Genomic DNA, 20,536 nt, shown 5'->3' with positions numbered 1-20,536 from the left:
ATAAACAGAGCATTTGAGAGATTATCAAGTAAATGGGACAACATAGTTTATGATTATTATTAAAATGATTAAAAAATAAACATTTAATTAATAACTTAAAAAAGTATTTAAAACAATGGCTTATTATAAATTTTCTTCAAAAATAATTATGATTTGTTTTTTCAAGAATCATAATATCGTATTTAATTTCATAATGTAGTGATACTGCGTTATATTATAAACATATTTGTGATTATTTGTGATTATAAACATATTTGTGGTTATAAACACATTTGATATTATGGACTTTGGAATGATTAAGCATTTTACAAGAAGATAAAAGTAACAATAAGAGTAAAAGACAAAATGGAATAAAACAATTCTTGATAAAGTGTAGGAGTAAAATAAAATTGTTGCTGAAATTATAATTTGACGTGGACACACTACGGGATTGTGTTTCTCAACGTTTTATTTGTTTGTATACACTTATAGGCCCTAATTAGGCGTGAGCTAGTCCATTCCCAACTTTAATTAACAATTCAATTCTCAATGATAAACGGACCACGATCGGTAAGCCGTATCGTGATTGTCGAGACATACGTGTAGGATCGAGGCATCTGATAGGATCATAGTCCGCACATGGTTAGCAATGTGTACAGCTTAAATGGATCGATGATTAATTACGCTAGGGAAAATTCTATTTTATTTGATCGCTATAAACAGAAACATTTTTGAATCTGCAAAGTTGCATACACGTATTTCTTTCGAGAAGCTTCTTGTTACCGTTATCACAGTAATGGTTTCACAACTGCCAGTCAAATGATTATTTATGCTTTTTGCCATCTTCCTTAACAGACACTTCGAGCCTACAGACATACAATGTCAATAATATATGTACACAGAATTGTTTGGCCTACCTAAAGCTAGCTAAACGGACCGTGTAACGCGAATTCAACATAGATCGTCAGGTGTCTGATAACATACAGTTTTAATCTTGTAAACTGCAAGTGCGTAGATGTAGTCATTTAATTCACTTCGTCTCAATTGCTAGTTAAATGATTATTTATGAGATTCGAGGAAGCGCACGAGTTGATTTCCTTATTTAATTTGTCATCATACTTAGTTGAGTTTTGGTGAAGTTAAATTAAAAATATGTTTGCGCTTCCGTAGGGGAGATTATTTTCTATTTTCTTTATTACTTTATTTTTTATACAACTGATATAAATAATTTATCGGACAGTAAAAAGTCGTCTAGATTTATCTTATTTGTATAATTTAAAAAATCATTTATTATTGTTATTCTCTTATAATCGTTTAATTAGTAGTTAAAGTACAGCATTTCGCGCGCGTATGAGTGATCTTGTATGCGCTACACGGTCCAATTTAAAATATATATGTGTATATATACAGGGTGTCCCAGACTTACCGAATAACCGGTTCAGGGTAGACTCCTGACGTTGTTCTGAGACGAAAGTTCCTTTGGCAAAATGTCGAGGGTGTCGTAATTTCGGCGTTATGAAGAGCAAAAGTTCTCCAATCGATGCGCTGAATTTTTCCGCGCTCAGGGACATCGCACATCAAAGGAGCCCCGTGCATCGCGCAACGATTGTTTCGATCGAGCGCGTTTCTCGCGATTGTTCACGCATTCACTGTTCACTGTTTCACAGTACTCCACAAGAAAAATGGAGTCAGATCCGCCGGAGACCTCGCCGGCCAGTGCACATCGATTGCTCCGTATTGACGTAAGGCGCGGTAGGTCATACCTCGCAGTGCTCATATCGATTTTCTATCGCGGGAGCGCACGACGCTTCACGCTAGTGCTTGACAGTTCCGCGCGCGTGTCGTGATTTCGTGCAATTCGGTGAGCGATCAGTCTGTTCTTTTTTGTCGGTCATACGAATGTCAATGTCGCGAAGAAAGTGTCGAAAAGTGATGCGACGATAGTCTCGCCACACACGTACGCAAAAACGCGTCGTGTGTTCAACGCGAGATACGCGGATAGATAAATCGTACGCGGAGTGCGCCCGTGTACTGGCCGGCAAGGTCTCCGGCGGATCTGACTCCACTTTTCCTGTGGAGTACTGTGAAACAGTGAACAGTGAATGCGTGAACAATCGCGAGGAACGCGCTCGATCGAGTCAATCGTTGCGCGATGCACGGGGCTCCTTTGATGTGCGATGTCCCTGAGCGCGGGAAAATTCAGCGCATCGATTGGGAAACTTTTTACCCTTTATAACGCCGAAATTACGACACCCTCGACATTTTGCCAAAGGAACTTTCGTCTCAGAACAACGTCAGGAGTTTACCCTGAACCGGTTATTCGGTAAGTCTGGGACACCCTGTATATACAGTAGTCCATTACAGTTCCATCATATTTATAATTTGTATATATATATATTTTTTAATATTTATTTATACATATACGTGGAAGTCAAAAATTAATAAAGTTAAAAAAATATAATCTTCAAAATAGAAACTATAACCGTCTTTCTCTTCAGCTATAGCGCTATTGTGTCACTTATGAGTTCTTTATTTCTTTCAAAAACGCATCGAACATTATTTTTTTTTTTTTTGTATATATGCTCTACCTTTGCACACTGCTGTTTATCGGTGCGAAGTCCTCGAAATATCCGTCTCTCAAAAATTGCGCGATTAGTTTTCGAATAATTTTTTTGTTTATTTATTTTTTTACTTCTTTTGCGTGCATTTTTATGAAACGGCGAGGATTTCGAAAAATTATTTGAGCGTTATATCTCTCATAAGTTTTCTAATGACTTTCTCAAAAACCGACCTATCACATTTAAGTAAATACAACGTGACAGAAAATTGGTACAAGAAAAAGTGTTCTTGTTTCTATCCTATAGTAAGATTATTTTTCTCCCTTTAGTTGCCCATTAGGTGGTTTATAAATAATTTCACAAATTATGAGTCTTCCAAAGTGCTTTCAACAAATTTCGCAGTCGTGTTCCAGTATATATCGTAAGAGTTTAAGTTTAATACACGAAGTCACGAGTGGTTAATTAGTATACGGTTTGAATTTTATATATCCTTAACTATCCCTTAAATATCCCGTACAAATAAACGTTCCCTGCTTTCTTATCCATTTGCAACATAATAATAATTACAACTTAGTTCTATTACGCAGAATTTAACATATTGAATTAAATATAATTCCTCGATATTCGATACGATAATAATACGAACGCTTAAAATTTAATCCATTATTTATAAAAATATTTTAACATTTCTGCAAACTACTACATCTTGTTTTTAAATTATCACACGTTATTCCATGAAGTAAAAATTTTATACATTAACAAACTTTCTATTTTAACATATCCTAAAACAATAAATAACATCAATACGTGTTATATTGTAATATATGTGATAATAATATAGTGGACATTTAATTCTGTGTGATGAAATAATGATTTTTGTAGGAATATGATAAACATTGTGAAACTAAAAGCCAGTGTTTCAAATTATGCTACAGATTTCATTATTAGAGATCAATGTAATATAAATTTCATTATTAGAGATCAATGTAATATAAATATAACTTGTAAATATAAACAACTAACATTTACATGAAATAAACAATCGACATTTATAAACATCGATATAATATTTATTATGAGCAGATAATATTTACATGAATAAATAAAATTTATCAAATACCGAGGGTTTCTATCGATGAATAAAATCTATCAAATACCGAGGTAAATATCGAAATATTATGTATTTTGAGATATATTCGCGAGCAAGGACAATTAAAGATCGAAATTGCTCTAATCGCTTTTCAATTACAAATTCTAAATTAGCATTTTGTTAAAAAATTTTACTATTTTGAACTAAACGCAAGACTGAAGCTACATATTGTAGTAAATTTTTTTTTTTTTTTTTTTACAAAAAACGTATGTGCAACGTAAGTGAGCGTGACAATCGTGATAATACACCGTTTATTGTACTTGCGTTTCTGATGAGCGTCCCTGGGTGGCTTTGTGATTGATATGAGCATTCACTAGCATCGTTTAACAACGTGAGTTCGACTTTAACGATGATGTGCGAACTGCATGTGCGATACGCGCGAAATTAAGTGAGTTCTGGTGAAATCGCTTAACTGTAGGATCGTATGATTTTCTATCTTCGATTCGAAGATATATTCCATAAAATCCGTGTAATAATGTAACTATAAGTGCAATTGTTCACATAACACTTTTCAGCTTCGACTTTCTATTAACTTATACTTTTTAATTTATCAACGACGAGACGTAGATTTTCAACGCAAAAATCAAGGAATCGTTATACCCGTTTTCAGTATTTTAGCTGATTATTTTTATGAGTAAATAGATAGACTCTCACTTAGGATGAATAACTTCTGGACTTAATATCTAATTATTTATTGATGTAACAGCCGCTTTTTCTTAATTTACCGTAAAGCTTTCGTAGATGTTATAACAATGCAAAATGATTTATCTGTGAGTCTTTAAAGATGCCATAACAAGTTATAAGATATTGCCACTTATTATAAGTAGGTTACACATTATTACAAATAGCAGCTCGTTTGAGATGAAGAAACTAGAAAATAAATATCGTACGGAATGTTAAGCTGGAAAGAGAAACACACAGCGCATAGTAGAAGTTATCTACTAATGAAATGGATCTTACGAAGAGTAAATAAGTTGCAAAGTTAGGTCAACTTGTTATCGCCGTTACATAATAAATATATATGTACTAGATTCCGATCCGTTTGCACAAGCTCTTTATCGTGCAAGCGTTGCAACTATCGTCACAACTTTATATTGTACGTTTGACTTTGAGTGAAATAAAGCAGCAATACTGATTTTCTTAAAATCAGTGGAGCATTCTTATTTAAAGCTTGAATAGTTAATTCTCGCTTTGCGTATCTTAGATCACGCTTGATAATAATTTAATAAAATTTTCAATTTTGCAAAAGGAATAAAAATGATTGTTTTAAAAATTCACGCACGATTCTTATAAAAAATATCATATTACTATATACATACTATAATTACGATAAAATGTCAAATAATTTTATTGAGAATTAAAATCATTGCAATTAACAATTTTATATTATTTTTAGGCCAGCAAAACAAAACATCAGATCATTTGTATATTTTGAGATATTTAAATTAAGTACTTGTAAAATGAATATTTTCATGTTTGAAACTTTTGCTTATATTTTTAAGTACATAATTCTCTTATGACTCTTCTACTCTTCTCATGATGTTACTAATGAATATGATATATCTCGATTTGGGAGAAAATACGATTTGTTTAATTTCTTGTGGATAGTAGACAATTATATAAAATGACTACGTTCCCGCATAGCAAATAATTTCATATATTAGTGAAACGGCACATTGATGGAGCTATCGCTAATTAAACTTCGCTACCGCGCAGATGGAATGAGTTAATTTAATATGAGTCACGTATGTATTTCCGATGCGATATCGTCAATCTGTCCGAAATATTTTGCAAAATATGGTATTACGTTTCTCCGTACGACACAGATATCGTCAAGTGAACGGCGCACGGTTATCGATTAAACGATACACCTGATAGCACATCGTCAAACATCACTTTTAATTAAACGGGGTTGGAAAGCTGGCCCTCCATTGTAGCTCTGGCAGTACGGCTACTTTTGTACGCAGATAGAATTCGACTGGCGTCAGAAAGTCAGAAAGCACGTTGCTTTTTCGAGATTCGCTAGAAAAGTCGATGACACACACGTATATATAATATCTTATAATCATATACATACGTATATTGTGTACATTATAGAAAGTTTAGCAAGTACAAATAGCCGAATTAAGGAGACCTTTTTCAGCTCCTAAAGTTGTTTACTGATAATCTAAGACGCGTAAAAGCTTCAAGGCTTTGCGGTTTTCTATACTGCTGCGTATATTTTGCATAAAATTGTTTTTTTTTCTAGATCCTCAGATCATTATCTAATTTTAAAACCTACCTTTCGGCAGTATATGAATGCGATCTCTAATTATTATATAAAATTATCTCAAATTTTATTTGTTATTTCACTAACCAGAATTTTGTAGACAACTTCTTTTAAATATCATTGAATCCCGATTTTTCGACTTCTGCAAATAAATTTAAAAAAAAATTTTTTTAGAAATAGTAAAAGCGTTCTAGTTACTGCTTTTTTGAAAAGATTTACAAATTTTGGTCTCCTTAACTTGCCAGTGAGGTACATATTTTTCCTCTGCATATGTGTAGTTTGTCTTCGGGCACAATTGTGCGTCCGTCATGGCGGGTTTTTAAAACCAGCCGTATCTAATCGCAAGCTTATATAATAAATAACAGAACTTTTGCGCAACTCTTTTTACGATAGACTCGACTATCGCAAGATTCCCTCATTATTCTCATTATAATCACACCGTTGATCGAGCTATATTACAGTTGCAACAAACTTAACTGGTCCATCGCTAATTCATTAACAAACATGTAAATCGGACTTCTAAATAAGATCGCAACGCTAAAAAGGATTGTTTTTGCTTTTACGGAAAAACCCCCCCTTGTTTAAAAATTCGCGAAGATAAATTTGCGGTGTACAACACAGCGAGCAACCTCGCGAGAAACAAATTTCGTGCAGGTTCTTAACTCAGGCGAGAGTCGGTGCGTTGATTTTCTCTAGTTAGCCGGCTGCAGTCGTAAAAAAATCCTTCTCGCACCTCGTCCGCGTTCTCGACTTTCGTTTCTTCGACGTGGAAGACCCTAAACCTAACTGATGTGTGTTGTAAAAATAGGCAAGTCTTACGCGCGCTATTGTGCGTTGTTGTGCTCGTCGCCAAGATTATTCCTCTTTTTCCTCGGTTTCTTGACTCTCCGCACCTAATAGGGTTGACTTGTCCTCCTCGTGCTCTTCGACTTCCGGCTCCTCGATGTTCGGCCGTTGACGTCTTGATGCTTTACGTTGCACATAAAACATCAAGACGATGCTGATGCTCGCCAGGGCGGCCAGTCCGGCGAGGACGATGTAAATTGTTACCGGCATTTGAGTCGAGCCCTGTGAATTCGATTAAGTGACGTTAGTCGCATGGTAACATTCTTATTCGATAGATATTTATGCTGCGATAAGCTCGAACTATTGAATAACGTGCAATTTTCTTTCTTATATACTTTCATATATTTCCATAAATTTCCATTGCATGAGACATTTTTACTTGACTAAAGTGAAATCGTATCAAAGTGTTATTTCCCTCTTTTCAATGTTTACGCCGTTTCTGTTCCAAATATATGTTTTATTTAATGATTGCGAATAGATCAATTAATGCGCAATTAACATTAAAAGATGCCTAATTAATTCAACTATTTCCGAGTAATTTTCTTTTAGTTTGAACTAATGAGTATACAATAATAAATATATAAACTAAAACAAAATTATAAAAAAAGCTGTATCTGTTTAAGAAAAACAGTGAAATCAAATATTGTCATGTGTCATTCTCTTTTAGAATTTAATTGCATTTTTTTAACACATTTCAATTTTTTTCAAAAATAACTTTTTCTCTATAACACATATGATATTTTTCAAACTATTTTCTATCCTTTATACAATATTCACGAATATTATTGAATAACTGAACATCTTTTAGAATCAATTATGCATTGGTTTTTATAATTTACCATTAGGTGAAAAGAATTGAGCTTTCTAGATATTTCATAAGCCAGAGAATAGAAAACTACTTTTTCTACTATAATAGAATTTTCCATATATTTCCTTTTATTTTCTTTATACGATATTCACAAATATTGTTAAATTATTGTTAAGCATTCTTTGAAATTGATTTTTGCAGCGACTGCTCTAATTCGCCATTAGGTCAAACGTCAGCCTATGGCTTTACGTGCACGATAATAGCATTTTCGCACAATAACTTGCTTGAAATTCTGATTTGTGTATCGCATAATGTACGGAATTCACGATAGCGTTCAGTTTAATATCATTGAGTCTCTAAATAGCTATTTGCATCTGTCGTTCACGGAATTCGATTTAATATTTCGTGATGCGAGTTATGTTATTTGAACCTTAAATAAATACATATATTAATATAAAATGATGTGTTACACTATTAGACTTTGATTGCAACTATCACGATGTATAAATTTTGCTATTGATTTGCTAAATATAATAAATTGTAGAGGAAAAAACCAATATATATTTTAACGCATATATCGGTAATAAATAACAGCTAAATAACATCGAATATATAAAATAAATTTTATTTATTTTGTCAATAAAATATTTTATTTTTATGAGCATTTTTTTGTTACTGTGTTTTTTTATTATTGTGTTAGTTTTCAGTATTATTTTTAGTTCTGTGAACATTTCAATAAAAAAGCTCGAAAATGCTTTTATGGTTTTCAACAATAACGCTCGTACGATCTCGATTTAATTCATGCTGTTCCTTATCCGCTAAGAAATGAATATTCATTGGAAAATGTTGCTATTCTCTGTTATCCCAGTTACCGCTTAATATGCAAAATGCAGACTGGCAGGCACTGTTGTATCCAATATATTTGCGTATAACTACCGCGACAAGTCGGGTAAATATATGAATTAGCAGGTACTCAAGATCCTATTAATCCCTCGTGCACACTGCGTTGCTGCTATTTTCAATCCTATAGTAAATTAAGCACTCGATCCGTAAAAGGCGTCCTGAGCGCGGCGCGCGTTGTAAAGTAGAGCGCATTACTACGTTGTGCACAATTTATGAAAATTGGATAAAGCGAGATGACTATTCGGCGCGCGGCTGTTAGCTCAATAAGTCCGCTTAAATATATAACAGTACTAAAAAGTTCTCGGAATGTACATATGTAGTAAAAGCAGAGCAATGAAAATATTTGGTGAAAATATTTCGGCGAAAACGTCGCGAGCAACCTATTTCTCTTGTCGGTAAATTTTTTGTTAGCAGAAAAGTTGTTTTTGAGTTTGTGAATTTTTATTAGTTCCAGAACGTGACTTCTTAATTAGAGTAAAACTTGTGTGGTTTTTGATAAAATTACTACAATAAACTTTTTTAATTATTTAATTTTACTTAAACAGATTTAAATTTCTTTATCAGCACAACGAATTTTGAAGCATATTTAACGCGACTTACTATTAGATATTTTTTTTTAATGATACGTGTGGTTGGCGCAAAATCTTTAAATGCAGTGCAAGCAATCTCAGCGGCTACGAGTAAGCATTATCGGCTTCAAGAGAGAACACGCGGCTTTTATATTGATTGGTTAGCGAGGTCGATGTTTTAAGAAAACAGCTTTCTCTTTTTTTTGCGAATACATTTATGCGGAAAATTTTCTCGCTGCGGAAGACGAAAAGAGCAATAAGGGGGAAAAAATTATATATATATGTATATATATATATATATATATATATTTGTAAAAAATACGATAGGGCGCGATGTCATAAGACGTCTTGCAGAAATTGTTACATATAACATCACGTCCTGCAATTCTTCAAGACAGAAATAAAAATACGTCTGCTGTCCCAACGGGAAGCGTACGGGGAAAATAAAGGCTCCGAGCGATTCCTCGTCTGCTTTTAGATTCACGAACATGCTCTGCCTATCGATCGGACAGAGTGCTTCAGTTTAGATGTCTTTGGTGCAACGCGATCAATATTTATGCAGGACGCAAAATTTCAAGTCGAGGGCCAGACGACCGCTAGACTCAAAGATATGAGAAGAATGCATGCGGAAGTGATGCAATATATCTTGCAGATCAGTCAGGGAGATAAAATTACCTTATAAAATCTTATAAAGTCTAATAACGGCAGCAACGGAACGAGTTTTTGGAGCGTTTGATAAATCTGGAAGCGTTTTAGAACGAAAAATGTTGAAATCACCGTCGGAATAAACGAAAAAAATCTTGTAACATCTAGACATATCTCAAAACACTGAAATGTTTGTCTAAAGAATAACGGATTTCTACAGTATTTTTACTTTAAATAAATGAGAAATATAAAGCAAAGGAAAATGTCGAGTTCGCAACATTCGGTAGATCTTATCCGAATATAATGAAAGTAATGAAAGTAAAACTGAACCCTGAATATTCGAAGAAAAAAAAAGAAAAATTTATCGAAAAAGATACTTGAATGAAAATCTCAAGAGGAGGAAAAATCAAGGCGCGCGCAAGGATGACTCGACAATTTTTGCATGGGTGATTCGCGTGATCGATGCACTTTATCAAAATGCAGGACACTCAGAATCTCCTTGAACGCAATTCCCCGAGGATGTACGAGCGGTTGATCGAGAAATAGGAGCACTTACCTTCCACTGGAAGTCGGCTGAGGGATCGCTGAAGAACCACTTCTGGGGCCAGGGTTTTATCGTGCCTTCGGGCGTTTTAAATATCAAGCCCTCAAGACTCAAGCGTGGCGCGAGGACGCTGGTGGTGATGTTGCCCTTCTTGTAGGAGGCTATGCCCGCTTTCATGTACATTTGTGGTATGGTTTCGTTCTCTCGCAGTTTCAGGGTCACCCTCGGCATCTTTGGCTTCTTAGGTGTGCTCACTGTCTTTGTGTCTTCTGTGGTCGTATCGCTCGAGGATATCTTTGGTTGCGTCGACGACGCCGAAATGCTTGTTGTCGGCGGTGAAGCGGAAATCGTCGTTTGACGGACGCTCGACGTTTCTACGCTGGTGATCGCTTGCGTGGTGATTTTTGGTATGTCTGTAAGGAGAGAAAATAGGTAGCGCAATAGACGGATTCTGCGAGGTGTTTGATAAAGGTGGGGCTGTAGATATATAACGGAAATGTACGATCGATGTTTAGAATGTTTTGGAAATATTAATATATAGAATAGTAATATTGTGAAATCAAAAAACTGATTTCTCGTATCCGTGAAATCGAAATGTTTGCAGTCCAATTTATCGTCTAATTGGACGGCTATTGTTTGCAGCTGCGAATACCTGCGTATTAACCGCAGCAATATCGCTAGCTTGGAAAATGGATATACGAGCATCTTAACGAATCATATTACCGTTTCAATTTATGTAAAGCTGAAATCCATTTTAAACCCAACATTTTATATTTTATTGTAGTACTTTAAACAGAAGGAAATTAAATTTTATTTTCAATCTTATAACTAGTTTAAACGAATAAAAGGACGGAGGAAATTTTTGGATAAGGAAAAAAAAATTCTTTTGCAATATAATATTATTTCAAGGAAAGATAAAAAATGCGTTTGCATTTCATGAAAACGGACTATTTTTCAATAAACGAAAAGCAAAAGTAGCGATATTTCTATTGACTAAAATATCAAAAATCACGCGTTGCTTTCATAATATAATATTTCGCAATTATTCGCTTCCATATGTTATCATTTCTTCCTAGAATTCAAATAAAACAATACCTGCTAACGTGGCGTCGTCGACCACCGCTTCCTCCTCTTCCTCCCGCAGAATTCCGCTGAAGGAAGTTGTAGTATCCTCGAGGTCCTTCCTCCTGGTGACCTCGGTCGTCGACACCGTTGTAATAGGGATCCTTCCTCTGTTCTTACTCACACCAACGTCCTTCGTTTGGCTTCTTGACGTGTTCCTTACTGGCTCGACTCGGCTCATCGCCAGCATCGTGCTGGCGAAGAGGTTGTGATCGTTCTGATTCATCAGGAATGGCGTGGCCACGCAAGACAGTATGATCAGTACCATCACAGTGCCCATCGTATACTTGATGATCCTCGGCCGGGGTTTACCGGATGTCTGCGGGAATCCGCCGGACGAGAACTGATCCGTCTGTGGCAGTATCGTGTACTGCAAGCTTGCATCGCCTTTCCGCACCGTTTTGTACATAATTATTCAACCTGTCGGGATAGATCTTGTTAGAGATGCACGGCGGCGATCCCTCAACCGACCGGAAATATATGGTTCTGTCCGCCGAACCGCCTCTCCGTATTTATTTTTACGAGCGCGGCTATTCAACGCAGGATTCTGCACTGTGGTCCAAATGTCCGGTTTTGTTGTAATTGAAGAACAGCGGAGGGAACGATTTATAACGTTTAAATTAAATTTGTATGTCGGCATTGAAATGGCAATTGAATCAAGCGTAAATTTTATACGAAATGTTGTTGCAAAATTAAAAGTGCAATTGCATTCGATATCACGTATTTTTTCGGACAATTTGTCTGAAACTGTTCGTAAATTGTTAGATGATAATTTATAAAACAACCATAACACTTAATATGTTTATCTGGGATTAATTTTTCATCAAACAATTAGCAATAATTTTATTTATAATTCATCATTTTATTAATTCAAAGTTCTCTACTGTATAATAAATTATATTCTATCCGCTACAATTTATTAATTTATTTTTGTGAAATATAACTTGATATCGCGAGTTTAGTAATGAAGTTACCATTTTCATTTCTGTTTTTCTAATAATGGATAATCTGTATCAATTTTTATGACACGTTCGTACTAATATTAATTGGTTATCTCGCGCTTATATTCAGACAAGGATCTATTCCAGGAACGATATTCCTGGCATTTATTGTCTCATGTAGGATCAGCGACAAAACACGCGGATATAATGGAGATTGAGATTTCCTTGGGATAGATAAAAGTACGTAACAAGAAATAATAAGTTTTTTGCTAAATCATCGCATATAACCTAACATCAGATATTTTAATTTTGTGCATAATTATTCAAGCTGTCAAAAAGAATTTTGTTGTACTTAAAACGAAGGAAAGACGACGAAGTAGTCGAAGTATTCGTATGCTCCGTCGGAGTCGTTAGCATTTAAATGATTTTTTTTTCGCGAGCAAGTCGTTTGCGAGATAAAAATATTTAATCAGAATCAAGTTTGGAACTTTCTTAAAACAGTACAAATTTAATGAATATATTAAAAACTTTAATTAAGATCGGCTACACATCAAGGCGATATTTTTCCACGTGAAGAATATTTTCTTGCACAACGAATCGCTACATTAAACTTTTATTTCATAAGGAAAAAAAAAATATTAAAAAGCATTTGTGAATTATATGAAATGTTTGTAAAATATATATTTTAATATTTTTTTATTTGGATTGTTTTATAAAAATATTTTATAAAATTATTATAAATTTCTTGAAATTTTTATAATTTTTATAGTTGATAAAGAATGCGCAATTACGTATAGAAATTAAATGACATTTCAGATAAAACTGTTTATCCATGCATAAAAATAGGTTCAAAATTTTATTATTAAACTTGCTATTTTCATTTTATTGTCATCGAAGACTCGAGTTTGCAATAAACTCAGCAGGTCGCTTATAAACTTCAATCATGAAACAATGTTTAATTAAAACATAAATCGCGACGGAAATAGAAAGCGTTTCAATTGGTGTGTACAAAAAGCACTTGACATTTAAAAGCTGCATTGTCCGAAGCATGTCAACAAGTTCGGAGACGTGGCAGGACAAAACTAAAATATCTGCGATTAATACCCTCGACTTAACGATTACTCGTTATGGATAGATGAGAATAAATCCAAATACGAACATCACTTCGTCGATTAAACAGATGTATATATAAGCACAGATTTACATAATAAGTTTCTGACAGAAGCTGCGATTTAAGCAGATTTAAATTTACATATTACTTTTTAATGCAATGAGATAATAAAAAACAAACATACCGATCACGATACCGACGCTATCGTCGTTACGATGAAATATACGGCCGATGAATGAATGTGACACACCGGAAATTAGAACCAAGACGGTCAATTACATCCCGTTTAACCGGTGTCGACGCCGACGGTTGGTTTAGAAAAATTATCGAAGGATTATTGAGCGCCGGCGAACGAAAGAGACGGCAGTCGACGCTCGCGATATTTTCGTGATTTCTAACATCGATGCACGCCGTCGAATCTTTAACCGCGGACAACTTTGATAGAACGTCAATAGCCCTTTACAGAAAACAGATATAAATTACTTGCGACACGTCTGCCTATCTATTGAACAAAGCCGATTTCTACGGAACGAAAGAGAAAATGGAAGGTAAAAAGGATTGCGACGCGAATTGTGGTTGTATCGAGGTACTCACGATATGTGAACGATAGACGAGGATTTTCCCTTAGTTTCCCTGCCGGTCTAGTGTGTCGGCGCGTATACCACAATCCGGGACAGGCAGAACCTCGCCTGTGAGGGAAACTCAGCTGGAAAATGCGCAGATGCGGCCCGACGACGACGACGGGGTGCGCGCGTCGGCGCATACACTGCTCCCGATTGCCGGAAGTTAGTTCGAACATTGCCGAGAGACGGACATCCGCGCACGGGTTCGAGGGGCCAAGGGTTCAAGGGCAAATCAGAAGGTGTCGACCGTGAACTTCTTTCGACATTTATGCCATCGAGTTTTAGGCACATTTTCGCCTGGCACCGCTCGCGCGCCAAATTACTTTACGGCTATTACCGCGAGCGAAGGCTGATCGATAGAAAAAATAATTGCGTTTACTGTTATGCAACTTGTCTTAGTGACATCAAATTTTACCATTAAAGAGATTTTAGTTAAAAATTTATTTGAAATTCGTTTCAAACTTGTTTTATTTTAAAGCAAAATTATTTAATAACAAACGATTCTTTTAGAAAATTACGTATAAGTAACGTCTTTATTTAAAGCAATGAAAATTTTATCGTTGAGATACAAATAACAGATCGATATTTTCGAAGAACTATACTTTATTATATTATAAAAAATATATACAGTCTATGCAGACTATAACAGTAGCTTAGCATTTATAGAAACAGATTTATTTTTAATGAAGACATTAAATGGAAGACATCGTTTACAAGCAGACAGCCTGCTTGGTTGAAATTCTCGCTCCCTTTGCATAATCTTATTTGTAAAATTTGAAAACTATGGAAGATATTTTAACATGTCGTAGAATTATAGTATTAATTACAGTCTTATTGCATGGTAGGCATCGCTGTTGACGACGCAATATCACTAGCATCGTCAGATCTCCACAATTGCGTTACCGTCTTCGTTTGCGTGTGGAAGTTCACCCCCTGAAACGACATCGATAAAATCGTTTTTACATCAAAATGATTTATCAAAATGAAGTCACGCGAAGTTCTATGTACTCACGTATTTCCCATAAAAGTGGTTATCACCGAGGAAAGAACCCTTGTTGCCGGTAAAGCTGAACATCGGCAACGGGACGGGGATGGGAACATTAACGCCGACTTGGCCGGCTTCGATTCTGTTCACGAATGCCCTGGCTGTGGCGCCATTTGTCGTGAAAACTGCTGTGCCGTTGCCGTAAGGGTTTTTATTGATGATGTCGATGGCCTCGTCGGTCGTATTGGCGAACACGCACGACAAGACCGGCCCAAATATTTCTTCCGTGTAACACTTCATTGTAGGCTGTAAAACACGTACACATAAAACAATCTGTAATATATACAAATTAAATAAAATAGGGATGCTGAATTCAAATTCAACATTGCTCTAAATTTTATTCTATGAAGATTTTTATCAAGTTCGAAATGAACAGCTATGAAGAATTATTTAATTTTTGATTTTTATGATGCCTTAAAGTTTAAATTTGATTGATTTTTACACAGATCTCCGTCCTGAATTTTACCTTAACATCAGTTAATATTGTAGGTCCAATAAAGTTTCCGTTTTCGTAGCCGGGCACAACGATGCCTCTTCCGTCGAGAGGCAATTTCGCGCCGTCTTTAACGCCAGACTCGATCAATTGACAGATTCTCTGTTTCGCCTGTGGTGATATAACAGGTCCGAGATCGGTGCCGGGCACATGACCGGCGTTTACTTGTAGTCTCTTCGCCGCCTCTACTAATTCCGGTATCCATTCTTTAGATTTGCCCACGAAGATGGCCACGGAGAGTGCCATGCATCGTTGTCCGGCGGCGCCGAAAGCCGCCCCGGCGATTTGTGACAGTGTCTTGTTCTTATTCGCATCCGGTAAAATGATGCAATGATTCTTAGCACCCATGTTGCACTGCACTCTCTTGCCGTGCGCACTGCTCTGCTTGTAAATATACTTTCCCTGCAAATTTAAGGAATTCATTGATTCTATTATATGTAAGATTTATTTTAACTAAAAATATTTGTACGCAAGTTTTACACAAGAAATACATATCTAAAAATAGTGTGCAATAAGAAAATCATGTAGAGAATAAAAGCAAGAAAGAAAAAGCTGATTTGCTATAAAACAATGAAGACATGCTTTTGATTTTATTTTCAATCTCGATTTTCTCTTCGCTTACCGCCTGATCAGAACCGACGAAGGAAACTGCTTTGATATCAGGATGCTCGCAAATGAAATCCACGGCTGCGTGCTGACCGTGTATAACGTTTAAAAGGCCAGCTGGTGCGCCGGCTTTTGTGAAGAGATCAGCGAGGATCATGGACGCACCTGGTACTCGCTCTGATGGCTTCAAAATTGCGGCGTTTCCGCATGCGACCGATATCGGAAACGACCAGAGCGGGATCATGGCAGGGAAGTTGAAGGGACAAATAGATGCGGTAACACCAAGAGGAACTTTATACGAAACGATATCCATGTCTGTAGCGATGTTGGCCGTAGATTCGCCCATTTGGAGCATCGGAATCGACGTGCAGGCGTCGACAACCTCTGCCATTGTAAACCATTTAAACATTAATTAATATGGATATTTAATATCGCTTATCAAATATCTTGATTAATTCTCTATTAATAATTTTATAAAATATTCAGCAATATATAAATGATATTAACATACTCATGAAACTGTAAAATCAATGAATTCTTTAAGATGCGTTAACATTTTTTAAATCTTAAATTTTGCCTCTTACAGAATTATTGAATTCTTGTACGATTTTAAGCAATCATTATTTCTATAATGCTATTTCCATGATACTAAACCATTAAAGGCGACATACCAAGTATTAAATTACTTAATTTAAAAAAGAATTGTCCAGTTTACATAAATCCGTGCAATAATTTAATGTGACACTCACGAAGGCCTCGAAGCACATCTCCTTCCGCATCGGCTATAGTTTTTCCATTTTCTTTCACGAGATTTTTCGCAATTTCCCTCTATGAATAAATGAAAAAGACGTAATAAAACTTTAATGTAAAATATTTTTTGTGATGTAAAATATTTATCGAAGGTTGATTGCTAGTAGTAACAGACTGCGCATTGGCTGGCGTCCGCATATTGCCGACTGTTACTACTGCCGCGCAACTATCGGATTTTTTCACTTTGCCGGTGCAGAATTCATTATTATACTTAATCCTAATTTATAATATATTTTTATTTTTTTTTGTTAACGCGATAATAATTAGTGTAATATTAGTTTTAAAATGTATTAAACTAACCGAGTGTTTGCGGATGAGAGCCTGATACTTCAGCATTAAATTTTGCCTCGTTAGTACACTGGTGTGCCGCCACTTCTCGTATGCTTTCCGTGCACTCTGTACCGCACTTTCCATTTCGTCCTTCGTACATTTTGGAGTGCGGCACAGCAATTCATTCGTCGCCGGATCGTGGACATCCGTGAACTCTGTGGCCTTTGAATCTGCAAAAAAATTTTCGGTTTATAAGTGGACATGATTTATATGTACATTGAATTAAAACAATTTAAATTCTGTGCAAAAGATATTGTGTTGATCGGACTGTATTTATTATGATGACTGTATTTATTATAATGAAAATGATATTAAATAATATGAAAATGATATAGAGAATAATATGAAAATAATGAATTATTTAAATACAAAAAGTCATTAAGATAAAGGTTTTGACGTGCACATTTTTTCACGTTTACTTTTTATAATTTATGGATGGATATATATTTCTTTATAAAAAGCGTAAAAATAATGTGGGAAGATTATGTTGTAATAACGCAGAGTGCGTCTTTCTTGGAAACACATAAAAATGTTATCTCCAATTGATCTTATATATCCATTTAGAAAGATGGATATTCTGTCAAGCATCTAGATATGATTGCGATGCAATTCATTCATGGATATTACACTTTATCGATCAGCACGCTGTTAAAGTATAGTCAATTTGTGAAGAAAAAGTTTTTTAATTTTTAATATATAAAAGTATGGAGAAGTTAATCTACTATTTTGAGAATATTTTAAAATGTAAAAAGATAAGCTTTAAAAGAATGAATTGCATTTGACATAAATTAAAAAAAATAATTTGATAGAAATATAAATGAGTGAAACTCGACATTACAATAATTACCTACAAATTGTCCGTCGATGTACATTTTGACTGTTGGAGCGGCATTGCTGTATGATCTGGTCGTAAACCGTGCCTGAAATGTTTTATTATCAATCTGTATAAGTATTATATTTCTGTTGAAACAATTTTGGCATGACGATAATATGCACTAAAGTGTATATTGATAATTTGTCGATTCATCGTTTATTTTTTTATTTCATTTTAATGTGAAATGTTTTGCATTTTACTCATGAACGTAAATTCATAAAATGTTCTTTTTGCGATTTTATTCGCAAGCTGTTACATAATTCATTCAATATGCATTGATGAGCTAGTCAAACTCCGTCATCGGAAACATTTGAATACCTTTAAATAATAAGCGGAATGATAGCGCCGCTTTTGAGTCGATAAGTGGATAACAATTCACTACAAGTGTTTGTTATCGTTTATTTCACATTACATCAAGTTATAGAGCCTCTATCGAAAGAAATTGATAATGTTATTCTCCCTTTACAAACGTCATTGTCACCCGAGAGTCGTCAATTGGTCACGCAATTGCCACTTGATGAATGTCAAAGTTATTCATATATATTCTGTTTCGGGAATGTAAAAATTGAAATATTTTATTTATTTTAACTGATAATTTTTTTTTATTTTAATTGACTTAGATTTATTTTGTTTAATGTTATATTTACCAAAAAAGGAACATATTATTGAACTAATCAAACAACAGGTAGTCTTGAGAATAAGAAAAAATGATAATTACTAATTGCAATTAACTTGTAATTTATTTAAAGTATTGTTTTTGCGTTGAATTATTAGTATGAAATATTACTTTAAAAGTCAAAAAACTATATAATATATCTATATAAATATATTCTATAATATAAAGCAGTATGCCGTATGGCAATCCCATTCTTTTTCTGATAATGCAATAGAAAGTATTAAAATATAAAATAATAATGTTCATTTCAACATGTTTTTCTGGGTTATCGGGTTGCGTATGATCATGAGTTTTTGATAAGCGTGTTAGGTCGGTTCACAGATAACATCTGTGATAAATAAATTTAGCTATACCACACACGAAGATGTTTTTGTGAATTATGATATTTAACAAACGTATATATAAAATATATAAAAGATAAAATTACTGCAAATATTATTTTGTGGATATTTAATACAATTAATTCTATACTTCGATTTTCGAATCATGTCATAGGACATAAATACAAATACAAGTATATATAAATGTTATAATTACACGTCATATTATTAGTGACATTTAATGGGTGATGTCAATTAATAAACAAGTATCTGGCGTAGAGATTAATCTATCTCATTTCAAAACCGCAATCGTAATCAGTATTTCCCCTCAAGATATTAATAAGTAATTATCAATGCATTTTACGTTTCACATTGAAATTTATTGATTAATAATTCATATATTTATACAAACTATGAAATGGAATAACAAATATTAACAGATATCCATTTGCATTCTTTTCCTTTGTATTGAATATACGAGACTCTTTCGCGGATAAGAAAACTTCCATTAAGATTTTTATGATGAATATTTACGCGCACTGAAAAATTTATCGAAATAAAATGCGTGTAAAACAGTTGCGAATTGATTTTCCCGCTAACATGGAGTTTTCGCAGCTTTGTCGGATATCCACTAGGTGGTCCGATTTCCTACATTAATACGTTTAAATACAGTCTGTAGCTGCAATTGCAGTGCACAAATTTTTAAGAGATATGCAAAATAACAGCCGGTGTACCGAGCGCGACAACAACGAATATTTTCATACCTCACACTTGACAATTCTCATGAGGAGAGCCATACTTCCTGTTAATACGTTCGACGGAGTCGCTTGTGTGGAACTGAGTGATTCGTGTTGGAAAAGTGACCTTGCATTTAATCGACGTAGCACACAATGTTTTTCGTCAGGATAGTAGAAATTGTTTAGAATGCCTCGACGATCGATGTTGGTAGCGATATATAGAACGATAGGTCGAAACGTCTCGATTAATTAAATTAATTAGTTATTCCATAATTTGGTCAAAGCTTTACACTGTTCCATTTTATTTGATGAGAAAATGATGATACGATATATTCATGAGCAAGTATTTGATTTGTCATTACAAATCTGAAAACTATTCCTATTTTACTTTTTCTTTTCTTTATAAAATACATAAGAAAAGATGCAGTTTGATAAAATTTTAAGATACATTTATTTAAAAAAATATTAGTATTTGAAAGGAAAAAAGAATCAGTTATTAGCTGTTCAAAGAATTTATTAATAATTTTTTTTCCGAATAGTTTATTATCAATAGCTAATTTTTGAAATTGATTTTATA

General features: G+C 34.4%; 2 protein-coding genes across 4 annotated transcripts; both read right to left on the bottom strand.

Moving 5' to 3' along the window:
- Positions 1–430: 430 nt before the first annotated feature.
- Positions 431–14,195, bottom strand: LOC105669912 (uncharacterized). Of its 2 annotated transcripts, XM_012363128.2 has the most exons (5): positions 14,040–14,195; positions 11,367–11,813; positions 10,284–10,684; positions 6,776–7,024; positions 1,819–5,709 (listed from the first exon to the last, which is right to left on the bottom strand). In XM_012363128.2, the coding sequence occupies exons 2-4, from the start codon at positions 11,800–11,802 to the stop codon at positions 6,812–6,814; spliced, it is 1,050 nt and encodes a 349-aa protein (XP_012218551.1). In that variant the 5' UTR covers positions 11,803–11,813; positions 14,040–14,195; the 3' UTR covers positions 1,819–5,709; positions 6,776–6,811. The 2 variants fall into 2 exon arrangements, with proteins under 2 accessions (XP_012218550.1, XP_012218551.1); XM_012363127.2 differs by having other exon boundaries at positions 431–7,024.
- Positions 14,196–14,653: 458 nt separating this feature from the next.
- LOC105669911 (probable methylmalonate-semialdehyde/malonate-semialdehyde dehydrogenase [acylating], mitochondrial) lies at positions 14,654–20,124 on the bottom strand. Of its 2 annotated transcripts, none has more exons than XM_012363125.2 (8): positions 19,987–20,124; positions 18,200–18,272; positions 17,323–17,522; positions 16,962–17,040; positions 16,229–16,596; positions 15,580–16,008; positions 15,081–15,359; positions 14,654–15,001 (listed from the first exon to the last, which is right to left on the bottom strand). In XM_012363125.2, exons 1-8 carry the CDS (start codon positions 20,017–20,019, stop codon positions 14,900–14,902), a joined length of 1,563 nt encoding a protein of 520 aa, XP_012218548.1. In that variant the 5' UTR covers positions 20,020–20,124; the 3' UTR covers positions 14,654–14,899. The 2 variants fall into 2 exon arrangements, with proteins under 2 accessions (XP_012218548.1, XP_012218549.1); XM_012363126.2 differs by lacking the exon at positions 19,987–20,124 and adding an exon at positions 18,545–18,846.
- Positions 20,125–20,536: the final 412 nt, after the last annotated feature.

This window comes from Linepithema humile, chromosome 1 (assembly GCF_040581485.1).
Source record: "Linepithema humile isolate Giens D197 chromosome 1, Lhum_UNIL_v1.0, whole genome shotgun sequence".
Taxonomy (NCBI): domain Eukaryota; kingdom Metazoa; phylum Arthropoda; class Insecta; order Hymenoptera; family Formicidae; genus Linepithema; species Linepithema humile.
The sequence above is the reverse complement of the archived record's forward strand: the minus strand, read 5'-3'. Positions and strand labels throughout refer to the sequence as shown.

Coding starts and splice junctions, on each gene's coding strand:
- LOC105669911 (XM_012363125.2), bottom strand. CDS start 20,019: ATGGCTCTCCTCATGAGAATTGTCAAGTGTGAG. Junction 18,273..19,986: donor TGAGAATTGTCAAGTGTGAG/GTATGAAAATAT, acceptor AAAACATTTCAG/GCACGGTTTACGACCAGATC. Junction 16,009..16,228: donor TCGTCGGTTCTGATCAGGCG/GTAAGCGAAGAG, acceptor TTAAATTTGCAG/GGAAAGTATATTTACAAGCA.
- LOC105669912 (XM_012363127.2), bottom strand. CDS start 11,802: ATGTACAAAACGGTGCGGAAAGGCGATGCAAGCTTGCAGTACACGATA. Junction 10,685..11,366: donor CGACGACGCCACGTTAGCAG/GTATTGTTTTAT, acceptor CTCTCCTTACAG/ACATACCAAAAATCACCACG. Junction 7,025..10,283: donor CAGCCGACTTCCAGTGGAAG/GTAAGTGCTCCT, acceptor TCGAATTCACAG/GGCTCGACTCAAATGCCGGT.